The 18,216-nt window shown below is 52.0% G+C and overlaps 1 protein-coding gene across 1 annotated transcript in view; it reads right to left on the reverse strand.

Moving 5' to 3' along the window:
* Positions 1-18,216, reverse strand: part of trit1 (tRNA isopentenyltransferase 1) — a 161,554-nt gene that overhangs the window by 78,246 nt on the left and 65,092 nt on the right. The window contains exons 3-6 of the mRNA XM_064982813.1: positions 11,312-11,407; positions 7,998-8,152; positions 3,323-3,465; positions 2,939-3,050 (exon numbers count right to left, since the gene is read on the reverse strand). Of these exons, the coding sequence (XP_064838885.1) occupies positions 2,939-3,050; positions 3,323-3,465; positions 7,998-8,152; positions 11,312-11,407 (506 nt within the window). The remainder of the gene's footprint in view (positions 1-2,938; positions 3,051-3,322; positions 3,466-7,997; positions 8,153-11,311; positions 11,408-18,216) is intronic.

Below are 18,216 nucleotides of genomic sequence, written 5' to 3' on the forward strand. Positions count from 1 at the left end.
AGAAGAGAGAAGGAGAGAGAAGGAGAGAGAGAAGGAGAGAGAGAAGGAGAGAGAGAGAGAGAAGGAGAGAGAGAAGGAGAGAGAGAAGGAGAGAGAGAAGGAGAGAGAGAAGGAGAGAGGAGAGAGGAGGAGGAGGAGAGAGAGAAGGAGAGAGAGAAGGAGAGAGGAAGGAGAGAAAAGGAGAGGAGAGGAGAAGAGAGGAGAAGAGAGAAGGAGAGAGAGGAAGGAGAGAGAGAAGGAGAGAGGAGAGAGAGGAGAGAGAGAAGGAGAGAGAGAGGAGAGAGAGAAGGAGAAGAGAGAGGAGAGAGAGAGGAGAGAGAGAGGAGAGAGAGAAGGAGAGAGAGAGGAGAGAGAGAAGGAGAGAGAGAGAAGGAGAGAGAGAAGGAGAGAGAGAGGAGGAGAGAGGGAGAGAGAGGAGAAGAGAGAAGGAGGAGAGAGAGAAGGAGAGAGAGAGAGGAGAGAGAGAGAGGAGGAGAGAGAGGAGAGAGAGAGAAGGAGAGAGAAGGAGAGAGAGAGAAGGAGAGAGAGGAGGAGAGAGAGAGAGGAGAGAGAGAGAGGAGAGAGGAGAGAGGAGAGAGAAGGAGAGAGAGAGGAGAGAGAGGAGAAGAGAGAAGGAGAAGAGAGAAGAGAGAGAGAGAGGAGAGAGAGAAGGAGAGAGAGGAGAGAGAGAGGAGAGAGAAGGAGAGAGAGGAGGAGAGAGAAGAGAGGAGAAGAGAGGAGAAGAGAGGAGAAGAGAGAAGGAGAGAGAGAAGGAGAGAGAGAAGGAGAAAGGAGAGAGAGAAGGAGAGAGAGAGGAGAAGAGAGGAGAAGAGAGGAGAAGGAGGAGAGAGAGGAGAAGAGAGGAGAAGAGAGGATTAGAGAGAAGGAGAGAGAGGAGGAGAGAGAGAAGGAGAGGGAGAGAGAGAGGAGAGAGAGAAGGAGAGAGAGAAGGAGAGAAGAGAGGAGAAGAGAGAGAGGAGGAGAGAGAGAGAAGGAGAGAGAGAGAAGGAGAGAGAGAGAGAAGGAGAGAGAGGAGGAGAGAGAGAAGGAGAAGAGAGGAGAAGAGAGAAGGAGAGAGAGAGGAGAGAGAGAAGGAGAGAAGAGGAGAGAGGAGGAGAGGAGAAGAGAGGAGAAGAGAGGAGAAGAGAGGAGAAGAGAGAAGGAGAGAGGATTAGAGAGAAGGAGAGAGGATTAGAGAGAAGGAGAGAGGAGGAGAGAGGAGAAGAGGGAGGAGAGAGAGAAGGAGAGAGAGGAGGAGAGAGAAGGAGAGAGAGAAGGAGAGAGAGAAGGAGAGAGAGGAGAGAGGAGGAGAGAGGAGGAGAGAGGAGGAGATAAGGAGAGAGGAGGAGATAAGGAGACACTGAGCAAGGGGGGTGACAGAGGGAGGAAGTGGTGAACAGTAGAAACATATGATTATAGCAGTATCATTACATATATCATTGTCATCAAGTCCTCCAAAAATAACAACAGTGTCACACAGTCTTGAACTAGACTAGACAACCAGGGGCAATGTCTCCATCTCTCTAATCCATCACACACTCTCTGAAACCTCCCTCCCTCCTTCTCTATCACTCCACAGTAGGGGTCAGGCCGGGAGACAAAGAGAAGACACAGAGGGTCTCATGGTGCTGCTGGACTGGACAGAGACATAAAGCCTGTTGAGACGTTGTCTTCTGGTCCTGACGAGAGAGACATTGGTTGTGGTCGGATTATATACCCTTCTACATGAAGTGTACACTTGTACACGACCCCTGAATGATTCAAAAGCATCACCTGGCCCCCGACGACAGAGAGGGAGAGACATGTCCTGCCTGCTACTATGGATGGATTTAAAAGCATTGGATGGGCTCAAGGGAGTTTCTGCCTTATTTTTCCTTCTAAATCATTGATGAGAGTGAACAAGAGCATGCTACAGAAAGAGGGGAGAGGCAATGTGGTTTCATTGAGTGTCAATCATATGAGCTCAGTTTCCATCTCTAAATGTATTAGCACAACACAGTCTGCATGCCACTGCAGCTCTGACCGGATGCCATTGTGGCTCTACGTTATTGCAGTCCAGTGATGGTGTGAGTGAGTGCAACAGCCACACCCTGGAGCTGTGTCAATCTGCTGACTCACACTGGCTCCATAATATAACTCTCTCTAACTCCCCCTCCCCCCTTCTAGCTCCCTCCCCCCCTCGAGAGAGGAGATGTGCATCAGTAGAGGGCAAGAGAGAGATGATGTGAAGGGGATATGGAGATAGAAAAGACACTTGAGGGGAAGGAAAGAAGAGCGACGAAGAGCGAGCGCGGGGGGGGGGGTTATACGAGGATCGACCTTGCAGATTGGTGACCGCAGTCAAAGGGAGTCAGTGGGTGGAGCAGCATCCTAAGGAAATAAGACATCAATTCCCTGTGACCTGAGAGTCAAATCAATTAGTGGCTGTAACAGCCCTACGCAGCGTCACCCGGCCCCGTGGCAACACGGCCCAGCGTCATCCCTGCCCCGTGGCAACATGACCCAGCGTCACCCCTGCCCCGTGGCAACACGACCCAGCGTCATCCCTGCCCCGTGGCAACATGACCCAGCGTCACCCCTGCCCCGTGGCAACACGACCCAGCGTCACCCCTGCCCCGTGGCAACACGACCCAGCGTCACCCCTGCCCCGTGGCAACACGACCCAGCGTCACCCCTGCCCCGTGGCAACACGACCCAGCGTCACCCCTGCCCCGTGGCAACACGACCCAGCGTCACCCCTGCCCCGTGGCAACACGACCCAGCGTCACCCCTGCCCCGTGGCAACACGACCCAGCGTCACCCCTGCCCCGTGGCAACACGACACAGCGTCACCCCTGCCCCGTGGCAACACGACCCAGCGTCATCCCTGCCCCGTGACAACACGGCCCAGCGTCATCCCTGCCCCGTGGCAACACGACCCAGCGTCATCCCTGCCCCGTTGCAACACGGCCACACCCACCTCTGGTCCTGAAGCTTCTGCTGGTTGAATCTCAGGTGGAAATCTCTGAGCTCGTCTATCAGGCCTGTCAACAGCATCTGATCCACACGCCTGTCCAAGCGCTCATCTATGGCTAAAGACAGACAGGGGGAGTTGGTGGTTAAAAGGCAGCTCATCCAAATTAGACACTTAAAACATATTGGTTTCCTAACCCAAGTTAATATAGCAACCCAAGCTATGATTTTGGCCACTGTCTACAAATGCTAACTTATTAGCGTTTGTGTCCAAAAACCCAATGCAAGTGAACATCCCCCCCATCTTAGCATATTTTGCACTTTAAAGTAACTTTACTGAGTTAAGAAAACAACATGAGACACTTTGGGGAAAGGGGGGGGGGGTTCTTACCCTCCATGTCAGCATGTAACCAGAAGATACAGGGGTCTGGGTACCTCAGTGGCCCCCCCAGCACATCTCCCCCCTCCTGCCCTCTCTGCTCCTCCAACCAATGGCTGTGAGGCACGCCTGTTTCCGCATGCACCTGTAGGCTCCTAGGAGGTGTCAATCAAAACAGGACACAGTGAGAGTCCCGCCCTCTTTCACAGATGAACATAAGAGGAAATGGAAATACAAATAAATTGGATGGGAAAAAACAGAACTCTGTCAGATGGTGTGAGGGGTCGGGGCTGGTGTGAGGGGTCGGGACTGGTGTGAGGGGTCGGGGCTGGTGTGAGGGGTCGGGGCTGGTGTGAGGGGTCGGGGCTGGTGTGAGGGGTCGGGGCTGGTGTGAGGGGTCGGGGCTGGTGTGAGGGGTCGGGGCTGGTGTGAGGGGTCGGGGCTGGTGTCTACTCTGTCAGATGATGTGAGGGGTCGGGGCTGGTGTGATGGGTCGGGGCTGGTGTGATGGGTCGGGGCTGGTGTCTACTCTGTCAGATGATGTGATGGGTCGGGGCTGGTGTGAGGGGTCGGGGCTGGTGTGAGGGGTCGGGGCTGGTGTGAGGGGTCGGGGCTGGTGTGAGGGGTCGGGGCTGGTGTGTTGGGTCGGGGCTGGTGTGTTGGGTCGGGGCTGGTGTGATGGGTCGGGGCTGGTGTGATGGGTCGGGGCTGGTGTGATGGGTCGGGGCTGGTGTGTTGGGTCGGGGCTGGTGTGTTGGGTCGGGGCTGGTGTGTTGGGTCGGGGCTGGTGTGTTGGGTCGGGGCTGGTGTGTTGGGTCGGGGCTGGTGTGTTGGGTCGGGGCTGGTGTGATGGGTCGGGGCTGGTGTGATGGGTCGGGGCTGGTGTGATGGGTCGGGGCTGGTGTGATGGGTCGGGGCTGGTGTGATGGTCGGGGCTGGTGTGAGGGGTCGGGGCAGGTGTGAGGGTCGGGGCAGGTGTGAGGGTCGGGGCAGGTGTGAGGGTCGGGGCAGGTGTGAGGGGTCGGGGCTGGTGTGAGGGGTCGGGGCTGGTGTGAGGGTCGGGGCTGGTGTGAGGGTCGGGGCTGGTGTGAGGGTCGGGGCTGGTGTGAGGGGTCGGGGCTGGTGTGAGGGGTCGGGGCTGGTGTGAGGGGTCGGGGCTGGTGTGAGGGGTCGGGGCTGGTGTGAGGGTCGGGGCTGGTGTGAGGGTCGGGGCTGGTGTGAGGGGTCGGGGCTGGTGTGAGGGGTCGGGGCTGGTGTCTACTCTGTCAGATGATGTGAGGGGTCGGGGATGGTGTGATGGTCGGGGCTGGTGTGATGGTCGGGGCTGGTGTGAGGGGGTCGGGGCTGGTGTGAGGGGGTCGGGGCTGGTGTGAGGGTCGGGGCTGGTGTGAGGGGGTCGGGGCTGGTGTGAGGGGGTCGGGGCTGGTGTGGGGATGTGTTGGTCGGGGCTGGTGTGATGGTCGGGGCTGGTGTGAGGGTCGGGGCTGGTGTGATGGTCGGGGCTGGTGTGAGGGGGTCGGGGCTGGTGTGAGGGGGTCGGGGCTGGTGTGATGGGTCGGGGCTGGTGTGATGGGTCGGGGCTGGTGTGAGGGGTCGGGGCTGGTGTGATGGTCGGGGCTGGTGTGATGGTCGGGGCTGGTGTGATGGGTCGGGGCTGGTGTGATGCTGGTGTGATGGGTCGGGGCTGGTGTGATGGTCGGGGATGGTGTGATGGTCGGGGATGGTGTGATGGTCGGGGATGGTGTGATGGGTTGGGGCTGGTGTGAGGGGGTCGGGGCTGGTGTGTTAGGTTGGGGCTGGTGTCTACTCTGTCAGATGATGTGTTGGTCGGGGATGGTGTGATGGTCGGGGATGGTGTGATGGGTTGGGGCTGGTGTCTACTCTGTCAGATGATGTGATGGGTCGGGGCTGGTGTGATGGGTTGGGGCTGGTGTCTACTCTGTCAGATGATGTGTTGGTCGGGGCTGGTGTGATGGGTTGGGGCTGGTGTGATGGTCGGGGATGGTGTGATGGTCGGGGCTGGTGTGATGGTCGGGGATGGTGTGATGGTCGGGGCTGGTGTGATGGGTCGGGGCTGGTGTGATGGGTCGGGGCTGGTGTCTACTCTGTCAGATGATGTGTTGGTCGGGGATGGTGTGTTGGGTCGGGGCTGGTGTGATGGTCGGGGATGGTGTGATGGGTTGGGGCTGGTGTGAGGGGGTCGGGGCTGGTGTGTTGGGTTGGGGCTGGTGTCTACTCTGTCAGATGGTGTGATGGTCGGGGCTGGTGTGATGGGTTGGGGCTGGTGTCTACTCTGTCAGATGATGTGATGGGTCGGGGCTGGTGTGATGGGTTGGGGCTGGTGTCTACTCTGTCAGATGATGTGTTGGTCGGGGCTGGTGTGATGGGTCGGGGCTGGTGTCTACTCTGTCAGATGATGTGTTGGTCTGGGGCTGGTGTGATGGGTCGGGGCTGGTGTCTACTCTGTCAGATGATGTGTTGGTCGGGGCTGGTGTGATGGGTTGGGGCTGGTGTCTACTCTGTCAGATGATGTGTTGGTCGGGGCTGGTGTGATGGGTCGGGGCTGGTGTCTACTCTGTCAGATGATGTGTTGGTCGGGGCTGGTGTGATGGGTCGGGGCTGGTGTCTACTCTGTCAGATGATGTGTTGGTCGGGGCTGGTGTGATGGGTCGGGGCTGGTGTCTACTCTGTCAGATGATGTGTTGGTCGGGGCTGGTGTGATGGGTTGGGGCTGGTGTCTACTCTGTCAGATGATGTGTTGGTCGGGGCTGGTGTGATGGTCGGGGCTGGTGTGATGGGTCGGGGCTGGTGTCTACTCTGTCAGATGATGTGTTGGTCGGGGCTGGTGTGATGGTCGGGGCTGGTGTGATGGTCGGGGCTGGTGTGATGGTCGGGGCTGGTGTGATGGGTCGGGGCTGGTGTCTACTCTGTCAGATGATGTGTTGGTCGGGGCTGGTGTGATGGTCGGGGCTGGTGTGATGGGTCGGGGCTGGTGTCTACTCTGTCAGATGATGTGTTGGTCGGGGCTGGTGTGATGGTCGGGGCTGGTGTGAGGGTTGGGGCAAATGTGAAGAGTCTTTACCCAATTATTATTAAACCCAGGGTCTTACAAACCTCTGGGATCGGTTAAAGCTTAAATAATTGTTTCGTTATCATCATTGGGATGGAAAATTCTCGTGACGGGCGTCTACTCTCATTAGATGTGATGGGTCAGGGCTGGTGTCTACCCTCATTAGATGATGTGATGCAAGGGGCGGGTGTCTACTCTGCCAGAGGATGTGACAGGTTGGGGCAAATGTGTTGGGTCAAATGTGTTGAGTCGGGGCAAATGTGATGGGTTGGGACTGGTGTCTACTCTGAGTCATCAGATGACGTGATGGGTTGGGACAGGTCATCAGATGATGTGATGGGTTGCGGCAGGTGCCTACTCTGTGCCCAGTAAACTCAGCAACCCCTCAGCTCATTGACTGGATGGTGTTTTATGACACACACACTCACAGAGAGGGGTTACAGTATGTCAGAACAGCCTGTCTCGAACCTGTGAGATTGAGGGTTGGGTCGCAGGGTGCTCCTCCTCTGCTGTGTGTGTATATATGTGTGTGTGTGTGTGTGTGTGTGTGTGTGTGTGTGTGTGTGTGTGTGTGAGACACTGTTCCTCTACTGACAGGAAATGACAGGAGGAAAGAGTTTGTGTCGGGTGAGGTTTGTCTCTTCACAGCAGAGTGCACCCAGGCATGAATAAGTGATGTGGAGCTGAGTGTCAATAATATACAACCAGTACCAGCCCACCTGGCTAACACACAGTACCAGCCCACCTGGCTAACAGACAGTACCGGCCCACCTGGCTAACACACAGTACCAGCCCACCTGGCTAACAGACAGTACCAGCCCACCCGGCTAACAGACAGTACCAGCCCACCCGGCTAACAGACAGTACCAGCCCACCCGGCTAACAGACAGTACCAGCCCACCTGGCTAACAGACAGTACCAGCCCACCTGGCTAACACAGTACCAGCCCACCTGGCTAACAGACAGTACCAGCCCACCCGGCTAACAGACAGTACCAGCCCACCCGGCTAACAGACAGTACCAGCCCACCCGGCTAACAGACAGTACCAGCCCACCCGGCTAACAGACAGTACCAGCCCACCCGGCTAACAGACAGTACCAGCCCACCTGGCTAACAGACAGTACCAGCCCACCTGGCTAACAGACAGTACCAGCCCACCTGGCTAACAGACAGTACCAGCCCACCTGGCTAACAGACAGTACCAGCCCACCTGGCTAACAGACAGTACCAGCCCACCTGGCTAACACAGTACCAGCCCACCTGGCTAACAGACAGTACCAGCCCACCTGGCTAACAGACAGTACCAGCCCACCTGGCTAACAGACAGTACCAGCCCACCTGGCTAACACACAGTACCAGCCCACCTGGCTAACAGACAGTACCAGCCCACCTGGCTAACACACAGTACCAGCCCACCTGGCTAACACAGTACCAGCCCACCTGGCTAACAGACAGTACCAGCCCACCTGACTAACAGACAGTACCAGCCCACCTGGCTAACACAGTACCAGCCCACCCGGCTAACAGACAGTACCAGCCCACCTGGCTAACACAGTACCAGCCCACCTGGCTAACAGACAGTACCAGCCCACCTGGCTAACACAGTACCAGCCCACCTGGCGATCTTGCGTGTGTCGTGAGGATGTAGCATGGAGGCCATTTCAGGATCGACCTCGGTCAGTCTCCTGTGGAGCTCAGCCCCGCCCAGTTTCTCCAGCTCCGCCTTCCTATCAAGAGACCCGCCTTTCTTCCCCTCTCCTTCATTCTCATGCTGACAGAGAGCGAGAGAGGGAGAGAGAACGAGGAGAGCGGAGCAAAAGAGAGAGAAAGAGAGAGCGGGGGACAGAAGTAGAGAGGTGAAGAGAGCGGGGGACAGAAGTAGAGGTGAAGAGAGCGGGGGACAGAAGTAACACAGGTGAAGAGACCGGGGGACAGAAGTAGAGTCGTGAAGAGAGCGGGGACAGAAGTAGAGAGAGGTGAAGAGAGCGGGGGACAGAAGTAGAGAGCAGGGGACAGAAGTAGAGAGAGGTGAAGAGAGCAGGGGACAGAAGTAGAGAGAGGTGAAGAGAGCGGGGGACAGAAGTAGAGGTGAAGAGAGCGGGGGACAGAAGTAGAGAGAGGTGAAGAGAGCGGGGGACAGAAGTAGAGAGAGGTGAAGAGAGCGGGGGACAGAAGTAGAGAGAGGTGAAGAGAGCGGGGGACAGAAGTAGAGAGCAGGGGACAGAAGTAGAGAGAGGTGAAGAGAGCAGGGGGACAGAAGTAGAGAGGTGAAGAGAGCGGGGGACAGAAGTAGAGAGAGGTGAAGAGAGCGGGGGACAGAAGTAGAGAGAGGTGAAGAGAGCAGGGGACAGAAGTAGAGAGAGGTGAAGAGAGCGGGGGACAGAAGTAGAGAGAGGTGAAGAGAGCGGGGGACAGAAGTAGAGAGAGGTGAAGAGAGCGGGGGACAGAAGTAGAGAGAGGTGAAGAGAGCGGGGGACAGAAGTAGAGAGAGGTGAAGAGAGCGGGGGACAGAAGTAGAGAGCAGGGGACAGAAGTAGAGAGAGGTGAAGAGAGCAGGGGACAGAAGTAGAGAGAGGTGAAGAGAGCGGGGGACAGAAGTAGAGAGAGGTGAAGAGAGCGGGGGACAGAAGTAGAGAGAGGTGAAGAGAGCAGGGGACAGAAGTAGAGAGAGGTGAAGAGAGCGGGGGACAGAAGTAGAGAGAGGTGAAGAGAGCGGGGGACAGAAGTAGAGAGAAGTGAAGAGAGCGGGGGACAGAAGTAGAGAGAGGTGAAGAGAGCGGGGGACAGAAGTAGAGAGAGGTGAAGAGAGCGGGGGACAGAAGTAGAGAAAGGTGAAGAAAGCGGGGGACAGAAGTAGAGAGAGGTGAAGAGAGCGGGGGACAGAAGTAGAGAGAAGTGAAGAGAGCGGGGGACAGAAGTAGAGAGAAGTGAAGAGAGCGGGGGACAGAAGTAGAGAGAGGTGAAGAGAGCGGGGGACAGAAGTAGAGAGAGGTGAAGAGAGCGTGGGACAGAAGTAGAGAAAGGTGAAGAGAGCGGGGGACAGAAGTAGAGAGAGGTGAAGAGAGCGGGGGACAGAAGTAGAGAGAGGTGAAGAGAGCGGGGGACAGAAGTAGAGAGGTGAAGAGAGCGGGGGACAGAAGTAGAGAAAGGTGAAGAGAGCGGGGGACAGAAGTAGAGAGAAGTGAAGAGAGCGGGGGACAGAAGTAGAGAGAGGTGAAGAGAGCGGGGGACAGAAGTAGAGAGAGGTGAAGAGAGCGGGGGACAGAAGTAGAGAGAGGTGAAGAGAGCGGGGGACAGAAGTAGAGAGAGGTGAAGAGAGCGGGGGACAGAAGTAGAGAGAGGTGAAGAGAGCGGGGGACAGAAGTAGAGAGAAGTGAAGAGAGCGGGGGACAGAAGTAGAGAGAAGTGAAGAGAGCGGGGGACAGAAGTAGAGAGAGGTGAAGAGAGCGGGGGACAGAAGTAGAGAAAGGTGAAGAGAGCGGGGGACAGAAGTAGAGAGAAGTGAAGAGAGCGGGGGACAGAAGTAGAGAGAGGTGAAGAGAGCGGGGGACAGAAGTAGAGAGGTGAAGAGAGCGGGGACAGAAGTAGAGAGAAGTGAAGAGAGCAGGGGACAGAAGTAGAGAGAGGTGAAGAGAGCGGGGGACAGAAGTAGAGAGAGGTGAAGAGAGCGGGGGACAGAAGTAGAGAGAGGTGAAGAGAGCGGGGGACAGAAGTAGAGAGGTGAAGAGAGCGGGGACAGAAGTAGAGGTGAAGAGAGCAGGGGACAGAAGTAGAGAGAGGTGAAGAGAGCAGGGGACAGAAGTAGAGAGAGGTGAAGAGAGCAGGGGACAGAAGTAGAGAGAGGTGAAGAGAGCGAATTAGAATAAAGTGAGTTGACATTAAATTGCATCATCAGGTGCTCTTCACATTATCTTCCCATATTTTGAAGAGAGAAGGAGCGAAATGGTGGGGGAGAAGTCACGGGGAGGGAGTAACTCTGGGTAAACCCAATACTCTCCACAGCAAAGACTGATGTAGGGGTGAGTTAGGGGTGAGGGGTGAGTTAGGGGTGAAGGGTGAGTTAGGGGTGAGGCTCTTACCCCTTCATCCATCAGTACTCTCCACAGCAAAGACTGATGTAGGGGTGAGATAGGGATGAGTTAGGGGTGAGGGGTGAGTTAGGGGTGAGTTAGGGGTGAGGCTCTTACCCCTTCATCCATCAGTACTCTCCACAGAAATGACTGATGTAGGGGTGAGTTAGGGGTGAGGGGTGAGTTAGGGGTGTGGCTCTTACCCCTTCATCCATCAGTACTCTCCACAGAAATTATTCTATGTAGGGGTGAGTTAGGGGTGAAGGGTGAGTTAGGGGTGAGGGGTGAGTTAGGGGTGTGGCTCTTACCCCTTCATCCATCAGTACTCTCCACAGCAAAGACTGATGTAGGGGTGAGTTACTATGAAGGTGAGTTCTCTCTGCTGTGAAGGGTGAGTTAGGGGTGTGGCTCTTGTTCCCTTAATCCACTTTAAATACAATATAACACAAACAATGACTGATGTAGGGGTGAGTTAGGGGATCCCAGGGGTGATGTAGGGGTGAGTTAGGGGTGACTTCATGTGGATCCCACCACTTCATCCATGGATCCCACAGAAATTATTCTATGTAGGGGTGAGTTAGGGGATCCCACCAGTTAGGGGATCCCACCAAGGGTGAGTTAGGGGTGAACCAGTTCATGTGGATCCTACCCCTTCATCCATCAGTATCTCCACAGCAATGACCCATGTAGGGGTGATCCTGACTTCATGTGGATCCCAGTTCATGGGATCCCACCACTTCATGTGGATCCTACCACTTCATCCATCAGTACTCTCCATAGGAATCCCACCATGTATAGTGGATTAGGGGTTCAGGGTGAGTTACCACTGAATGGGATGAGTTCATGGGTGAGGCTCTTACCCCTTCATCCATCAGTACTCTCCACAGCAGTGATTCTATGTAGTAGTTAGTTCCTCCTACTATGACAGGTAGCTTCTCTCTGCTGTACACGTCCTCTATGTGAGCTGGCTAAGGAAACGCTGATGTTCCCTAATAAATAACACACTTTAAATAACAATATAACACTAAACACATCATTAGTGTGGGATCCCACCACTTCATGTGGATCCCACCACTTCATGTGGATCCTACCACTTCATGTGGATCCCACCACTTCATGTGGATCCTACCACTTCATGTGGATCCCACCACTTCATGTGGATCCCACCACTTCATGTGGATCCTACCACTTCATGTGGATCCCACCACTTCATATGGATCCCACAAATACTTCATGTGGATCCCACCCTTCATGTGGATCCCATTTTATATCATGTGGATCTAACTTCTCACCATTACATAACAGTGGATCCTACCACTTCATGTGGATCCTCACCATTACATAACAGTGGATCCTACCACAAGACATGTGGATCCAATAACAGGGACTTCATGTGGATCCCACCAACAAGACATGTGGATCCACCATCACAATAACAGGGAGGTTCATGTTATATCCCACCACTTCATGTGGATCCCACCATTACAATAACAGGGGATCCCACCACGATAATCCTGAATGAAATCATTACAATAACAGGGGATAATGATGAGTGAGAGTTAACCTTTTTAAAAACAGGACAAATATCATACCCCCCAAGACATGCTAACCTCTCACCATTACAATAACAGGGGAGGTTAGCATGTTATATAATACCCCCAAGACATGCTAACCTCTCACCATTACAATAACAGGGGAGGTTAGCATGTTATATAATACCCCCAAGACATGCTAACCTCTCACCATCACAATAACAGGGGAGGTTAGCATTTTATATCATACCCAACAAGACATGCTAACCTCTCATCATTACAATAACAGGAGAGGTTAGCATTTTATATCATACCCAACAAGACATGCTAACCTCTGACCGTTATAATAACAGGGGAGGTTAGCATTTTATATCATACCCCCAAGACATGCTAACCTCTCATCATTACAATAACAGGGGCGGTTAGCATTTTATATCAACCCAAGACATGCTAACCTCTCACCATTACAATAACAGGGAAGGTTAGCATTTGGGGGGGACATGCTAACCTCTGACCGTTATAATAACAGGGGAGTTTGTGTTTGTGTCACGAACTGCAACGCTGCTGTTTTTTTGTGTTTCCTGTGTGTATAAAGAACGGTCCACCACCCAAAAAGCCACACCTGTGGGAAGCATTGGAGTCAACATAGACCAGCATTCCCTGTGGAACGCTTTTCGACACCTTGTAGAGTCCATGCACCTGACGAATTGAGGCTGTTCTGACTGATCTTAAAACTGCATTGTTAGGGCCTCCCGAGTGGTGCAGTGGTCTAAAGCATTGCATCGCAGTGCTAGCTGTGCCACTAGAGACTCTGGGTTTGAGTCCAGGCTCTGTCGTAGCCGGGCCGCGACCGGGATGACTCATGGGGCGGCGCACAATTGGCCCAGCGTTGTCCGGGTTAGGGGAGGGTTTGGCCGGCAGGGATGTCCTTGGCCCCATCGCGGACCGGGTGCAATGCACGCTGACACGGTCACCAGGTGTAACGGTGTTTCCTCTGACACATTGGTGCGGCTATCTTCTGGGTTAAGCGGTCCAGAAGCAGCGCGGCTTGGTTGGGTTTCGGGGGACGCACGGCTCTCGACCTTCGCCTCTCCCGAGTCCATACAGGAGTTCCAATGATGTGACTAGACAACTATACCAATTGGATATCACGAAATTTAGGAGAAAACCAACAATGCATTATTTAAGGGCTTGTAAGTAAGTGTTTCACTCTAAGGTTGTGTTCGGCACATGTTACGAATAAAATTTGATTATGAAGGCAAACGTGTGTTTGCTACATATACATATATTGATTTACAATGTATACAAGGCAAGTGATCAGAGAGCTGATGATAGAGATACTTCCTATGAGCCTCTCTGCCTGCCCCTCTCTCTGCCCCTCTCTAGCATCATTTCCTGATATTCCCTCGCTCCCTCCCTTCTTCGCTCTCGGTTCCTTTCTCTTCAGCCCTCCTACTTTCCATCCATCTGTCTCTTTCTCTCCCACAGGCTCATATTCTCCCTCCTTATCTGCCCCTTCTCTGCCATCTCTCTCTGCCTTTCAGAGTCTGCCTCTCTCTGCCCCTCTGTGCCCCTGATGATAGCTGCCTCTCTCTGCCCCTCTCTGCCTCTCTCTGCCCCTCAGACTGCCTCTCTCAGACAGACTCTGCCTCTCTCTGCCCCTCTCTGCCCCGGACGCTGCCTCTCTCTGGACGCCGGACTCTGCCTCGGACGCAGACTGCCCCAGACAGACTCTGCCCCCTCGCTCAGACAGACTGCCCCTCGCAGACAGACTGCCCCTCTCTCTCTCTCTGCCCCAGACAGACAGACTCTCAGCCCCTCGGACGCTCTCAGCCCCAGACTCGGACGCAGACAGACTCTGCGCCCAGACTCGCATAATTTCCGCAGATTTTCCCTCGCTCCCAGACTTCAGACAGAGACGGTTCCTTTCTCTTCAGCCCTCCGCACTTTCCATCCATCTGTCTCTTTCTCTCCCAGACAGGCAGACAGACAGACCCGCAGACAGACAGATCTCCGCTTCAGACAGACCATCAGACAGACAGACAGACGCATTACGGATTTCAGAGTGGTGACTGTCAGACGTGTGTTTGTGCAGAGGACAGACAGACAGGTGAGTGATGACAGACTGATGGGCCTTAAGACTGCGCAGACAACAGATCGGACGACAGACAGACGGACGCAGACAGACGGACGGACGCAGACAGACAGACGGACGCAGAGAGAGAGAGACAGAGAGACAGATGCAGAGAGAGACATAGAAAGATGCTTTGTGAGCAGCATGTTTAACGGAGAGAGAATGGACCGGTCATGATACTATGTTATTCTCCTCTCAGTCTCCTCATCTCTCTCTCTCTCCTTCCATTCCTCTACACCTCTTCCATTCCATTATACTAAACATCCAACTTTCTCTCTACATCCATTTTAACTACCTCTCTCTCCATACCTTCTTTCACTCCCTCTTTTATATCTCACTCCCTGTCGCTCCCTCCTCCTGTCCCTCCCCCCTCCTGTCCAATACAATATCTAGCCATACAACAGAATAACTATGCAACAAGCCCCAAACAACTAGCCCAAATAATATCTAGCCATACAACAGAATAACTAAGCAAACAACTAGCCCCAACAAATCTAGCCATCAACAATAGAATAACAATGCAACAACAAACAACTAGCCCCAACAATATCTAGCCATACAGAATAACTATGCAACAAGCCCCAAACAACTAGCCCCAACAATAGCTAGCCATACAACAACAGAATAACTATGCAACAAGCCCCAAACAACTAGCCTCAACAATATCTAGCCATACAACAACAGAAAAACAATATCTAGCCATACAACAACAGAAAAACAATATCTAGCCATACAACAGAACAACTATGCAACAAGCCCCAAACAACTAGCCCCAACAATATCTAGCCATACAACAGAATAACTATGCAACAAGCCCCAAACAACTAGCCCCAACAATATCTAGCCATACAACAGAATAACTATGCAACAAGCCCCAACAATATCTAGCCATACAACTAGCCCCAAACAACTAGCCCCAAACAACTAGCCCCAAACAACTAGCCCCAACAACAGAATAACTATGCAACGTAACTAAATTACTTACAACACACATTTAAACAAATTTAAGACATCAGAACAAATTGAATACAAAATAAATGTAAACTGAAACTAAAATATATAAAAGCGCAACAATGTCAATGATTTTTACTGAGTTACAGTTCATATCGGGAAATTCGGCAATTGAAATCAAAGTATTACTAAATCTATGGATTTCACTGGGAATACAGATACGCATCTGTTGGTCACACATGCCTTAAAATAACGGGCCTCGGGATCTCGTCACGGTATACCTACGCATTCAAACTGCTAATCCAAAAAATACAATCGTTTTCGTTTGTACATGCCCCATACCATAACCCCACTGCCACCATGGGGCTCTGTTTACAACGCTGATATCAGCAAACTGCTCGCCCCACACACACACACACACACACACAGTGTTCTATGAGGCCGGTTGGATGTACTGCTAAATTCTCTAAAACAACAATGGTAGAGAATATTAATAAGGATGCACGATACATCGGTGAACATATCGGAATCGGACGATATTAGCTAAAAATGCAAACATCGGTATCAGCCCGATGACGAGTTTAACGCTGATGTGCAAAACCGAAGTCACAGCTGACGTGCAGACTACCGATATAACGTAGATACAAGACGTAACGACGCCACGTAAAATGTTGCGCTGCACGTGCAACACAGAATTCTAACCTGGTCCACAATGTCTGCAGTGTGGATCGAGATCAAACGACTCATTTGAAAGAACAGGAACATTTCAGTGACACAAACTCCAAAAAAAAGGTGAAACCCATTAAAGCCAAGATAATAGAATTCATTGCCCTTGACAATCAACCGTTCTCTGTCGTGGTTGATGTTCTCTGTCGTGGTTGATGTTCTCTGTCGTGGTTGATGTTCTCTGTCGTGGTTGATGTTCTCTGTCGTGGTTGATGTTCTCTGTCGTGGTTTATGTACTCTGTCGTGGATGATGTTCTCTGTCGTGGATGATGTTCTCTGTCGTGGATGATGTTCTCTGTCGTGGATGATGTTCTCTGTCGTGGATGATGTTCTCTGTCGTGGATGATGTTCTGTCGTGGTTGATGTTGGCTTTTTTAGCCGACTGGTCGAGCACCGGTACACACTACCAAGTGCGATACCAAGTGCGATACTGTTCAGATGTTGCCGTACCGGAGTTACACAGTAATGGGGTCAGTAATGGGGTCAGTGCTATTAGCTTCACGACATACATACTATGGAACGCCATTTGCGTCTTTGCATGTCAAAGAATATGCACGTCACATAACCCCATTTGACTCGTTAAATAAACTTTTAATTTGACACGTCGTATAATTATTAATGAATTATTAATTAACTGTGAATGAATTTGGACGTCACTACTATCAGTAGTACAACAAAAAAACAAGTCTGCAAATACGATGTGTTTACAATACCATGTTGGTAATGAAAGCATTATTTGTTCGACCGCAACTTCTGGGGTAGCTAGCTTTAGCTTGGTACCTAGCTAGCACCAGTACAACCAGTCTGAAAACAATGACCAGTAGAAACTGCAGTCATTTTCATTATTCTTAGCAAAGATTTAGGAATCCTTGTGAGTAAGTATTTGTAAGTATTTGTTAGGTAGGTCGGTAGGTAGCCACTTGTTGTTCACCTACTGAAATTGAATTTTACTTTTGAAAATAAATAGCTAGCCAGCTTCTTAACCCTGTTGCCCAAAGCTAACCTTAAAAGCAGGCAGCTAGCTTCATCTGGCTCATGAGGCTCGACCGGACCAGGTGGTGTGTTGTGAAGCTAGTCACAATAAGGATTAGGCACAATAGTGGAATTTGCAGTTTGCCTTCAAAATAAAAAAGTACCTCTTCGAAAGTGACACAGAAGGATACAAATTGGTGTAATCGTGTCATATTTAGACTAGATAATGTTAAACAAGGTTGGAATGTGAAGCAATGAAATGGGGGATCAGTCTACTCGGTGACACCCACAGAACAGAACTATGAAAGGTTTACGCGTTGTAGCTTTGTAGCTCTTATCGCGGGACTGTGTCTGTGTGAAATCACCTCCCCAGTCAGCCTATTGTGTGTATTGACATTCATATTACACTGTACAGCTTTACCTAAGGTTTGGGGATCGATGAAATGGGATATCTGGCCCCCTCCCAGTTAGGGGGAGTGATGAGCTCTACAGCAGAGTCTCACAACTCAATCGCTGGTTGAAAACTGTTTTCTGCCCCTCCGAAAAGTTAGAATTTGTAGATAATTGGCCCTCTTTTTGGGACTCACCCACAAACAGGACCAAGCCTGACCTGCTGAGGAGTGACGGACTCCATCCTAGCTGGAGGGGTGCTCTCATCTTATCTACCAACATAGACAGGGCTCTAACTCCTCTAGCTCCACAATGAAATAGGGTGCAGGCCAGGCAGCAGGCTGTTAGCCAGCCTGCCAGCATAGTGGAGTCTGCCACTAGCATAGTCAGTGTAGTCAGCTCAGCTATCACCATTGAGACCGTGTCTGTGCCTCGACCTAGGTTGCGCAAAACTAAACATGGCGGTGTTCGCCTTAGCAATCTCACTAGGATAAAGACCACCTCCATTCCTGTCATTATTGAAAGAGATCATGATACCTCACATCTCAAAATAGGGCTACTTAATGTTAGATCCCTTACTTCAAAGGCAATTATAGTCAATGAACTAATCACTGATCATAATCTTGATGTGATTGGCCTGACTGAAACATGGCTTAAGCCTGATGAATTTACTGTGTTAAATGAGGCCTCACCTCCTGGCTACACTAGTGACCATATCCCCCCGTGCATCCCGCAAAGGCGGAGGTGTTGCTAACATTTACGATAGCAAATTTCAATTTACAAAAAAAAAGACGTTTTCGTCTTTTGAGCTTCTAGTCATGAAGTCTATGCAGCCTATTCAATCACTTTTTATAGCTACTGTTTACAGGCCTCCTGGGTCATATACAGCGTTCCTCACTGAGTTCCCGAATTCCTATCGGACCTTGTAGTCATAGCAGATAATATTCTAATCTTTGGTGACTTTAATATTCACATGGAAAAGTCCACAGACCCACTCCAAAAGGCTTTCGGAGCCATCATCGACTCAGTGGGTTTTGTCCAACATGTCTCTGGACCCACT

This window comes from Oncorhynchus masou, chromosome 13 (genome assembly GCF_036934945.1).
Source record: "Oncorhynchus masou masou isolate Uvic2021 chromosome 13, UVic_Omas_1.1, whole genome shotgun sequence".
NCBI classification, from domain to species: domain Eukaryota; kingdom Metazoa; phylum Chordata; class Actinopteri; order Salmoniformes; family Salmonidae; genus Oncorhynchus; species Oncorhynchus masou.